This window comes from Bos javanicus, chromosome 17 (genome assembly GCF_032452875.1).
Source record: "Bos javanicus breed banteng chromosome 17, ARS-OSU_banteng_1.0, whole genome shotgun sequence".
Lineage (NCBI taxonomy): Eukaryota > Metazoa > Chordata > Mammalia > Artiodactyla > Bovidae > Bos > Bos javanicus.
In genome coordinates this window covers 5,547,821-5,560,096 of record NC_083884.1, presented here as the reverse complement: position 1 = coordinate 5,560,096, position 12,276 = coordinate 5,547,821, and the positions used below count along the sequence as shown (strand labels likewise).

The 12,276-nt window shown below is 45.4% G+C and overlaps 1 protein-coding gene across 3 annotated transcripts in view; it reads right to left on the bottom strand.

The window, feature by feature from the left end:
• The window catches only part of TMEM154 (transmembrane protein 154), a 53,184-nt gene extending 41,478 nt beyond the window's left edge, over window positions 1–11,706 (bottom strand). Inside the window, exon 1 of one of the 3 annotated variants that reach the window (XM_061383975.1) lies at window positions 11,443–11,706. In XM_061383975.1, the coding sequence (XP_061239959.1) occupies window positions 11,443–11,530 (88 nt within the window). In that variant the 5' untranslated portion in view covers window positions 11,531–11,706. Of the gene's footprint in view, window positions 1–9,450; window positions 10,392–11,442 lie in introns of those variants that run through there. The other 2 variants (XM_061383978.1, XM_061383976.1) reach the window with 2 other exon arrangements.
• Window positions 11,707–12,276: the final 570 nt, after the last annotated feature.

Below are 12,276 nucleotides of genomic sequence, written 5' to 3'. Positions count from 1 at the left end.
GCATAAGACAATCAACAAGGCCCTACTGTATAGCACAGGGAACTCTACTTGATATTCTGTGATAAACTATATGAGAAAAGCAACGGAAAAAGAATGAATATATGTATAACTGGATCGCTTAGCTGTACATCTGAAACTAACACAACATGTAAATCAACTCTACTCCAACAAAATGCAAAAAAGAGAATAAACAGAAAACATGCCCACCACAGGGCCCACAGTGCTCAGATGTCTTTTCCATTTTAAACTTTTTATTTGGTGTCTTTTTTTTTAAAGAAAGCTTACTTGTATCTAAGCAGACGTGTCCAGACCTTAAGGCTGTCTCTGGCTTGAAGTTACTCATCTGGGAAGCTGCATTTCTGACCATCTGAGTACCTTTCATACACTGGAATCTTATCCTGGCCTGTCAGTACCTGGCAGTTTAAAGAAATGTATATATTTATATGACACAGAATACACTTCTAACATTTAAAATTTCTTCCTATCATCAGTGGAATGATAGATACAAAAGCACTTTAAAAATATTATATATTGGAGTATGGTTGATTTACAATGCTGTGTTAGTTTTAGGTGTACGGCAGAGTGGGCCAGTTATCCATGGACATATGCCTACTCTTTTTCAGATTTCTTTCCCATATAGGTTATTACAGAGCATTACAGATTTTTTTTCCCATATAGGTTATACAGAGCAGAGTTCCCTGTGCTCTACAGTAGGTCCTTATAACCTATTTTATATATAGCAGTGTGAAAAGTATTTTTAAAAATTTTAAAAAGATTCTTAAGTGATGGAAAAGTATTCAGGTTGGTCATAAGTACTATTTTTATGACAATTCTACCTGTCTTTTCTTAGAATCTTATTGATTTATTTTCGGCTGTGCTGGGTCTTTGTTGTCGCGTGGGCTTTTCTCTGGTTGCAGAGAGCAGGGGCTACTGTTTCTGGTGGTGCCACAGCTTTTCACTGCGGTGGCTTCTTGGGTTTCAGAGCACGGGCTCCAAGGCAGGCAGGCTTCAGAAGCTGTGACCCCTGGGCTCTGGAGCACACAGGCTTAGTTGCTCTGTGGATGAGGGATCTTCCCAGATCAGGGATCGAACCCGTGTCTCCCGCAGTGGCAAGTGGGTTCTTTACATGGAGCCACCAGAGAAGCCCCCCTCAGAGTTTTAATACTGCTGGTTGACCTTCTGATGTGCTAGCCTCACTCTCTTCTGTCCACCTCTTTTCTGCATTTATTAATATACTCCCATGACTTTTTTCTCAAATTGTTTTTAATGAGACTAATTACGTCAAAATATGCATTAAAGTTGATCCACCCTTGTAGTCCTGATTTCTTCTACTTTATCACCAAGATTTTTTTGTTTGTTTTAATTATTTTTTTTATAGTGATAATTCCTTGTTATTTAAATGACCGATCTAGGACTCAGTTTAAATATTCTTCTAATATTTGTTAACTGGCTACATAGTCAATATGTCTCTGGGTTTAGCGATGCACCAAAATAGGAGTAGTCTTTGCTTGGCAAAAGATCATCTAATCATAAATAGAGTTACTAGATAAAATATGGGACATCTGTTAAATTTGAATATCAGGTAAACAACAAATAATTTTTTAAAAATATGTAATATTTATATGTATACTTACAATAAATTACATGGGGTATAGTTATACTAAAATTTTTTTGTTTATTTAAAATTTATATCTATCTGAGTGTTTTATATTATTTGCTAAATCTGGCCATCTTGCGTGCATGCAAGCTAAGTCGCCTCAGTCATGTTCATTTCTATGCGACCCCATGGACTATAGCCCGCCAGGCTCCTCTGTCCATGGGATTCTCCAGGCAAGAATACTGGAGTGGGTTGCTGTGCCCTCCTCCTGGGGATCTTCCCAACCCAGGGATCAAACCAGAGTCTCTTTTGTCTCCTGCATTGGCAGGTGGGTTCTTTACCACGAGCGCCACCTGGGAAGCCTTCTGGCCATCTTGCATGCTTGTTAAGTCGCTTCTGCTGCTACTGCTGCTGCTAAGTCACTTCAGTCGTGTCCGACTCTGTGCGACCCCATAAACAGCAGCCCACCAGGCTCTCCCGCCCCTGGGATTCTCCAGGCAAGAACACTGGAGTGGGTTGCCAGTTCCTTCTCCAATGCATGAAAGTGAAAAGTGAAAGTGAAGTCGCTTCAGTCGTGTCCAACTCTGTGCGACCACCTGGACTGTAGCCTGCCAGGCTCATCTGTCCATGGGATTCTCCAGGCAAGAGTACTGCAGTGGGGTGCCATGCCCTTCACCAGGGATCTTCCCAACCCAGGGACTGAATCCAGATCTCCTGCAGTGCAGGTGAATTTTTTTACCACTAGGCTAGCCATCTTAATCATAGACAAATAAGCATAATTTTTAGAAAAATAGATTGTAAATTAATAAACAGTGATGTTGGGGGGAGGGGGGGAATCAGCAAACCCTATTAATTACTGGGCTCCTGTTTCTGAAAACCACAATGGAATGGGGAAATAGGAAATAATAAAGATGGTTTTAATTCATATAAAATAAAGAAATATAAAAAAAATTCAGATTTCTAAAACAAACTAGATTAATTGGTTTTGTTTTATGGGAAAAAAAATACTACCACCCATCAGACCCTACTCTGGTGGATAGCTCTCCTTTCCAACCACCTCGTTAACTTCTCAGGAAGTCCTTCTGTGATGTCCTCAGCACCTGAGGCAGACTCTTCCATCCTTTTTATGTTACAAATTGTTTTTTTCAAGTTTTCAAATCAGTTCTTACTGGCTTGAAATTTCATGTCTATGAAACTTATATTCTCCATTTTTTTTCAAAAGTACTTCTGTAACTACTTGGATTTTCTGCAAATTGTCATGCCACTCAATGCTTCTCTCCTGAACTTCCCTCCATATTCTGAGAGGGAGGTGGACAGAAGGCGTTCTCGGAACTACTCACGGATGCAGCCACGAAACTTTCTCCTCAGGAGGAGGAGGAATGGCTGTGGCCTGTTTGGTGTGAGGAGCCAGAACTGAACTATTCCCGGACCAAATGATTTGAGAGAGTTAACATTTTAGAATAAAACTGGATTAACAAAAAAATCACATGCATCCAGTTTTCACCACATTGTATTACTGAAATGATTATAACTTTGTCAGAAACACAAGTATGTCTTGGGCGACTGAATAAATTTCACGCCATTCATGTCCCTGCTAGGCACCAGGCCCTATTCTGGGACATAAAGGTGAATGAGACCATTTCCCGGGGAAGCGGTGGGTAAGCAGGGACAACGGCATCCAAATTAATTTGTTTCATAAAAGTTTCATAAAAGCTGCAACAGGTTTGAGTACAGAACGTCATGAGGACTCGGGAGGGGAAGACACTCATTGCATTAGGGGTGGGGGATTCAGGAGATCTTCACAGAGGAAGTGATCACTGAATTGAATCTCAGGATTCGTCAAGCAATGATGGCTGCAAAGGCATTGCAGCTGGAAATGCCCCCGTGGAAAGACTCCGTGGCCCAACAGAGCTTGGCACATTCAAGTACATGTATCACGGGATGTGCAGTGGGAAGGGTCCAGGAAAGGAACTCAGCACAAGCTTATAAAGGGCCTTGTGACGATGCCAGGGAGACTGGAATCTATCCAAAGGAAACGCAAAACCACTGAAGGGGTAAGTACAAGAGAAAAATCATCACATTTTTGTTAGAGAACCATCATTCTGGAGGTTATATGAAATGCAGTTGGAGAGGAGACAAAGTCAAGAAGACTAGTTAAGAAGTTGATGACGTACCCTAGGTGAGAGCTAAGAAGGGCCTAAACCAGCAGGGAGTAGAGAAAGAGTTCTGTTTTGGCCAGGCTGAGCCCAAGGCCCCTGGGACATCTCCAAGGAGGATAGATGATCAAGATGCAGGACTGGGGCTGGGCCTTCAGACCTGACTGGAAGTGATACGGGGCAAGTCATCAGCCAAGGACTGAGATGGAAGCTAAGAAAATGGAAGACATGGCCCTGAAATGATGGAAAGAGTAAGAAGAGAAGAGAAAAAGATGAAAGGAACAGGTGGAAGAGAAAGATCTCAACCCCAAACCTGAAAGGAACAACCAGACTCACAGGAGACCAAGAAGAAAATGACCTCATAAGAGCCAAGGAAGAGGAGGGTTTCAATAACTGATTAATTACGTTAAGGGCTACAGAGAGAAACCGAAGATAAAGACGGAAACGGGCCCTTTGGGTTCAGCTCTCAGGAGGCACTGCTGACTCGGGCAGAGCGGCTGAGTGTTGTGCTTGCCGTGGCAGCCGGATCACAGGGGGCTGAAAGATGAATGAAGAGGGAGAAAATGAAGACGTGCTGGCTGTCTTTCAAAGAGACTGGAAGCCATGGAAAGAAAAGAGGGCAGACAGCCAGCAGGGACCCAGGAGAACTGGAAAAGAACTCACTTTTCATGATGAACATTCACCTACCGAAGAGAACAGAAACAAGTATAACAAATAACAGGGGACCCACCCCGATTCTCTTCTATTTCCCCATAATGACGAGAACAGGGGTTGGCAAACTTTTTCTTAGTGGGCCAGAGAGTGAAGGTTTTAGACCTTGTGGGCCAAGAGGCCAAATAGAGGCTATTATCTGTTTTTATATAACCATTAAAAACCAGTCTTAGCTCGAGGGTTGGAAAAAAACAGGAAGACAGCTGAACTGGGGCCATGAGGCCTGGTTTGCTGACCCCGGATCACCATGCTTTTTCTGAAAGGAACACAACATTGTAGATCGTTGGAGCCCTCCTTCCCCTGATCTCATTCAAGTTAACTACTCTCCTCAAGTCAGCCTGTATCAATCCCATACTTTTCAAATATGCCTGTGTCCCTAAGCCATAGAAGCAGAATTTGGAGTGTTTTTAAAACTTTAAAGAAATATAATTATTCTGTGCATAATAATCTGCAACTTTTCTTTTTTTTTGGTCAACAGTACATTTGAGACTGATTTATCTTTATACATTTGGCTACAGTTTATTAAATTTACCTACTCTATGATAATCTCATTCTATATCAAGTTCTTCATATTTTTCTTTTGTTAATAGATATTGAGATTGTTTCTGTTTTTCCATTTTTACCAACAAGGCTACACTCCGCATCTTAGCCAACTTCTTTGCTCTACACTTGTGAGTGGTCTGGGGTATATGCGTAGGAGAGGACTGTTGAAGCTGTAAGGGTATGAACATCTTCAGTTGGCTAAATGTTTCCAAATAGTTCTCTAGAATGGTTGTATAGAAAAGTTTCCATTTCCAATAATCTCATATAGTAAGTAACCTGAAAAATTCTCCCAATATGCAACACCTAGAGATACAAATGAAATACAGTAAGTCCCCTACACATGAACAAGAGCGTTCTTGTTCATTGATAATAGCACATTGATAAGTCCTATTTGTTCATAAGTCCAACAAAGTTAGCTGAGGTACCCAACTAACACAAACAGCTATATAGCACTTACTGTAATAGGTTTATAATATTTTCTCACACAAATAATACATAAAAACCAAACACAGAATAAAGAAAACGGTTTTAATCTCACATTACAGTACAATAGCTGGCATACAGGAGCTGGTATCAAGTGAACGGCAGATATGAGGAGGGAGAGGAGGTGGAAGATGGTAGAGCTGAAGGATTGTCAGCAGCAGGAGATGGAGAGCAAGCTGCAATTTCACTCATGCCTGACGATGACAGAACACAACTTTGCGTCTTTGAAAGTTTGCAACTTGAAGGTTTGTATGTAGGGGACTGACTATATAAGAAATTTCTTGAATGTATAAAGAAATCACAAAAAAGCAAGGCAATCCCCAGGGCCCAGAAAACATGGATAAAGCAAAACAACAGCTTGTAGGGGAAATTTAAATTCACAGCCATACCTACCTACCTACGAGGACTTTCCAGAACCCCAGAGGGATATCAGAGGTTCTATAGTGCTTTTAGGGGTTCCAGTCCACCCACTGGGTCAAAAGTTAAAGCTTAAACACCAGGTCATGGTTGTAAAAAATAAAGAAAAAAAGAAAAGCAGCTGCAATGATTCTGGCAAAGGTCAAAGTCAGGAGTGCTTCCCCTAGGCTGACCTCACCATCATCCTGACACTGTGTACCCCTGGCCCATGACCCGGCTGTGAATTTGGTTCTGTCTGCTTCGTGCTCCTTGGCAGTCTCTTTGCTCACTTTGGTCACCTGCTTCTGGTTACTGGCTTGCCCCTTTAATGAGCTTTTGGCACCTCACACAGCTCTTGGAGGCCGACCCCTGGGGGCTGCTCCCTCCACACCCCAGGGCTGGGGTTTAAGCCTCAGGTCCAAGCTCCCACTCTCTTCAAGCCCCGTGCACATCCCTGTCCGAGTTTTTCCAAACCGTATTTTGTGGTGACAGGACTGCGGTTGTGCTGGGAAAGTATTTACAGTAGCTTGATGATGTATCAGAAAAGTTGAAGTTCTGTTAAATAGGGTGGGCCCAACTCTGCGTGCTGGGTTTTGCCCTCAGGGCCCCCCAGATTTCCATCATGATGGGAGTCGACAGATACAAGATTTGATCTACATAAACTTCAGACAGAAATGGTCAAATAGTTAATAATATGTTTAAAAGACATAAAAGAAGGAATAAAGAACATAAAGAAAAAATAAAACCAAGACTATAGATATACACATATATTTATGAATATTCTATATTCTCAAATTTTCTTGGAATGAAAAGCTTCAGCAGCAGGCGACAGGAGATGACTGCATTAATCTGCCCTCCCACGGGCGGCACAGGGCTCCTGCTTCTCCACACCCTTGCCAGCAGCTGAGGGTGGTGCAAAGCACACACAGGCAGGCAGATCACAGGCTGCGTTGTTGCTTTACAGAACTGGGTCCATCCCAGCCAAGGTCTTGCCCTCCTCTGGTCTCCTGGGTCTGCCTTCAGACACAGGACTTTAAGCCTTAATCAATCTCTCTCGGCCTGCTTTTCCTCTCTTTGCCCCCGAGGGCTGGTTGATCCTGGGAGTCAGATCTCAGCAGGTTTCTCCCACAGTGACTCGGCCTGACGCCTGATGAAGGCTGTGCTTCCTCTCCCTGCTTCCCACACCCTGCAGCCTCTTACCCGGTGACTTCAACATTCTGTTTTTCCCGCGTCTGGTCTTAACTGTACTCACTTCTGAGTCTCTGTTGCTGACCCTGTACCTTTCGGCCCCTCCCTTCCCCTCCACAGGCCAAAGTTCAACCCAACTCCTCTGTCCCTTTTCCTGTGAGCCCGCCTCCAGTCCAACCAAACACACACGGCCACAAGTGTGACAGTCTTAGAGCCCAGCCAACAGCTGATGTGACGCACCTACAGGCAGGAAGGCACCAGAGACAGATTTCTCCAAACCTGAAAGTTACACACACAGCCTGGCAGAGCCTCAAAACCAGAGGCAACATGGCGTCTTGTTAGAGCATGGACTCTTGAGGCGAAATCTTATTCAGATACACTACTTAGCTGTGTGACCTCGGGCAAGTCATTTAACCCCTCTGTGCCTCAGTTTTCTCCTCAGAAAAACAGCAATAACAGTACCCACTATACAACATTCATTAAAGGAATCAAATGAGCTGGTACATGTACAGTGTTCAGAACAGGCATATACTGAGCGCTATCTCTGTTGGCCATCATCATTATTAGTACGGGGACTGTCCCAGGAAATAGCACATGGCAGCCCCACAGTCACTGAAACAAGAGCAGTTTCAGAAAGTTTAGTTTCATTTATGCAACTAGAACTTTCTTCTATTCTTTCTCCCCTTCTCAAGGTTCATCCAATCATTACATGATCTTTACTCTTCTGAAACAGCCCAGAAAACCTCCCAGTCCTCTCCATCAAACCCAGTGTTTAACTTTGGCCATCAAAACATTTATAGCTGCCTTCTTCCTGCCTCATGCCTCTCAGTTCTTTTTTTCCACAGACCACTCTGCTTTTAGCAGCTAATAAATCCCATGCTTTTGGTATCTGGGAAGTTGCTCTGAACTTTCTGACAGTGTTACGCTGACACTGGCAGGACACAGGATTAGGAACAAGGTGGCCCTTCCTCCCGCAGGCAGAACGCTGCCTTCGTTCTGAGCTTTCTTAGCATCCGACACTAGCCAAGATCCCTAGGCCCAGAGCTATACTGTAACTGTTCTCATCTGTTTGGTCAAAATCCCAGAAAAGCTGTTTTCTCATTTCTCCCCTGGTGACTTCTAAGTGGATGACTTCTCTTGAGATAGTAATCCATTCTGTACCAGGCTCTATAGCTATATAAAGCAAAAGATTCAAAGATGCTGACTCAGCAGCAATGGTGCTGGTCTCAGGTAACGGCAGGTATTAGATAATGTCGCACCTTTGATGTGAGATAAACCTGGATTATGCTTGCAAAGAGGAATCAGCCTGTTTGGTAGACTGCATTCTTCTACCAAACACCTCCGTGATATTTTTAGAAGAATTCAAGGAAATACTTCGATGTAACTATGACACTTGGCTTCCCAGGCGGTACTAGCAGTAAAGAACCTGTCTGCAATGCAGGAAGCACAAGAGAAGCCCGTTTGATCCTTGGGTCGGGAAGATTACCTGGACAAAACTGAAGCGACTTAGCATGCACGCATGTGACACTCAGACACCGTTAGCCCAAAAGGATATGTTGTTGCTGTTTAGTCACTAAGTTGTGCCTGATTCTTTGCAACCCCATAGACTGTAGCCACCAGGCTCCTCTGTCCATGGAATTCTCCAGGCAAGAATACTGGAGGGGGCTGCCATCTCCTTCTCCAGGGGATCCTCCCAACCCAGGAATTGAACCCACGTCTCCTGTACTGGCAGGCAAAGTCTTTACTGCTGAGCCACAGGGAAGCCCCTCAAAAGGATATATATCTTACTTAATTTTACAATGTATATTCATTCAGTCCTTAATTAAGAACAGCCTTTCCCTCGGCTAATCTCAAAGTAATAAGCTCTGATTATCCAGCTGCTTGCAAGTGGGCATTTTTGCATTTTCAGGCACTGAGAATGGAGACAGGGCCCAGTGAGGGTAGGCTGACCCAGAAAAGCCCCGTGCTCCCCTCAAATGCAGGTTTTCACCTCGTCCTTCTCCTGACATCCTAACATTACCTGCCTTCAGGAGCTCATCGGTTTTAGTGATCAGTCTCACACCCACTCTAGGATGATTTCAGTATTTCTCAACAACCACCGGGTTCCTAATTTATGCTGACCCCTTACAAGATTGGAGGAAATCAAAGATGAACAAAAGGGAATTTTCTTTTCCCTGGAGGTGTTCACAGCCTGGAGGGAGGCCTGGGTATGATTCTAAGTGGTTAGCAGCAGCAGCAGCAGGTCTATGGGGGCACAACAGGCAGGATGCCACAGAAGGGGCAGTGAGACAGACACCAGCAAGGAGGCTACATTCCGTCTGAGCCTTTTAAGAGTACATAGGCATCCACTTGTAAGAAAAAAAAAAAAAAAGGAACCTGTCATCACTTGTAGCCAAAGCCACAGAGGCCTGGAACACACGCTCCATTTCATGTGACTGGGGCTGCAGCGGGGGAGCAGGAGAGACTCAAGGAGATGCTGTGGAAAGGAGATTGCAGGGAGAGGCCAGGGGCCACGAGTGAGGAGCCACCTCTGTGAAGAGAAGGGCCACGATCACATACAGAGCCCAGAGGGAGACCTTGCACTGAGTCTCTTCACTAGTCCTTTGGCAGCTCCTGGACTGCAGACACTTTGGTTCCATCATTTTCAGGCGCTCAAGAAAAGTACTCAGCTAAGGTTAAATATCACTCTCAGGAGCCTGTTTGAGGCAAGTGTGGTAGCAGTGAGAGTTAAAAGTGGGGAAGAAGGATAGCTGGGCCCTGCTCCCATGGGTGCTGAGGGATGCCTGTCAGGGAAAGGAATGTGGTCCAGAGGTTTTAGCAGAGGGCATGGTGGATTCCCTGGCTGCAGAGGAAAGACCCTGGAGTCCAAGTCAGAAAAGCTGACTGGCGGTGGGTCTTACCTTTCTCCTCTCAGTTTCTTCATCTGTACCCCCAGAACAGCTGAACCTCCAGCACAGCTAAACACTCAGTACAGTTTGAGCATCATCTTTAAGCTCCCTTCCTGCTCCAAATGGGGAAGGGAGTGGCTCAGACAGTAAAGAATCTGCCTGTGATGAGAGAGACCTGGGTTTGATCCCTGGGTTGGGAAGATTCCCCCATCAGAGGGCATGGCAACCCACTACAGTATTCCTGCCTGGAGAATCCTCATGGACAGAGGAGCCTGGTGGGCTAAGTCCATGGGGTCACAAAGACTCGGACAGCACTGAGAGACTAAGCGCGCAGCACACCAGCTCCAAAACTTTATGCATTAAAAAGCACAGCGTCCACCAAACTCATTTTGAACATGACCCTCAATTTCAACCAAATATCTCTCCAGTTGGAATGCTTGGCCTTTCCAGTCTCCACCTGGAACCCTAGAGACCACGCTGGGAACACCCAGGGAAAGGGAGATTGGTAGGGTGGGGTGGTTGTGTGCTGACTTCTAATCTCCAGGAGGTTATCTGTCTGTGAGGTAGTGTCTGCTGCCCCTCCCCACATCCTATTTAAAGAACCTCAGCTTGAGAACCTTCCTTGTGGGTCCAGTGCTGTTCCGAGCTAGCAGCAGGAGGTGTCCACTGACGGGAAGCACCTGCAACCAGTTCGTTTACCCAAGAGCGAATCCACACAAGGGTAAGAAGCAGGGAGTGACTGTGCTGGTTGTAGCAACTGTCAAATGCTTCTCTTAGCTCAACACTATGAGATTTAATACTTTGTCTTTTCTGATACCTTTGATTCACTACAATCACATAACTTTTTAAAACCAAAGCTTCATTAGTCACAATCAACACAAAGAAAATCTCTCCCAAGGTAACAAGATCAAAGGAAAGCTGATGAAAGCCCTTACAAGTTGGAATGGATGCCTGGGGATTCCTCAGACAATTTCCTGCTTACTTTTTTTTTTTTTTTAACTTATGGTGTTTCTTTAGTCTACTTTCCAGTCCTAAATTTCCATAGCCCAGTTTTTCCAGGACTTTTTGGAACCAGCAGACTTCTCAGCCCACATTACTAAAAGTTAATTCATGATTTCTCTGTTTCAGCTGATTGAAACGGTCTTTTCCAGGAACTGCCAAAGAGTTGGTCATTTTCTTTATATGCCCATTAAAGCCGGTAAATGACTGGGACCGGTAAATTACATCTTGGAAAACAAAGACTGCGGGGAGCTTAAATTCCAGGAGCGAACTGCAGCTGGATCAGCCGGCAGAGAACGAAGCCAAGTCCCTCCTCCCTCCTCCCCCCACAAAAAGACAGCTAGACTTTCCTCCACTTTTTTCACAGTAAGGCTTAGGTTTTTCTAAGTGTTACGCTCCCCGGCAGAGTTCCGTAGCCTCGGGTACCAGACAAGCCTTCCTCGTCCTCCGCGCCGGGAGTGGAAAGCCGAGGGGTGCTTACCCTGCGCCGGGCGGGTGGCAAGGGCCGCGAGGACCACGGCGAGGAGAAGGGCGGCGCGCGGAGCCTCGGGGGGCGCGCGCCCCGGCATCGTGATGCTGCTGCGCGCAGTTTCAGTCCCACTGAAACGTGAATATTTCCTGTTTCCTGCTTGTTTGGGTCGGTGCTAACTTGAAGGAGAGGTGTTTGCCTGTTTTTTAGGAAGTGATGTAATTCTGCAGGAGCCTGTCAGACCAGCAAGAGTTGCAAAAGAGAAGTTGCTCTTCAAGCACTGATTCAGTTAACACGCCTCGCAAGGCCTTTCCCCACCCCGGCCGCGTGGGCCCCTGCCTTTTGATATCGCCCCAGTAGGAGCAGTGTCCTGCTCTCAGATGTCACTCAGGATCTGGGGCTGGGGGGCGTGGACCACTCGCCTTCTGGGTTTGTGATTTTACTCCATCCCCAAGTCAGTGTCCCGTTCTGCCTAGAGTCTAGAGCTGTGCTCTCCAGTAGAACCTTCTGAGATGATGGAAATGTTCTGAATCTGTGTGATCCAGTACAGGAGCCATTAGCTACATAGGTTGCTAAGCACTCGAAATAGGGCTGGCGAGCCCTGAATTGTCAGTTTCTGTTTTCATTCATGTAAATTTAAGTAACTCTTTGTGGCTGGTGGCTACCACATTGGACCCCATTCAGCAGGGACACCTGTGCCATCAGGAACTGTGCCCAGCCAGGAACAGGCCAACCCTTCTCTTGGGTCACCCACACCCTTCTCCCTGGGTCGTGGGTCCTGCATGCCCCACCCCCACAGCTCATTAGAAGGAAAAGGTATACTATATGCCTGAAGGGCGTGCTCTG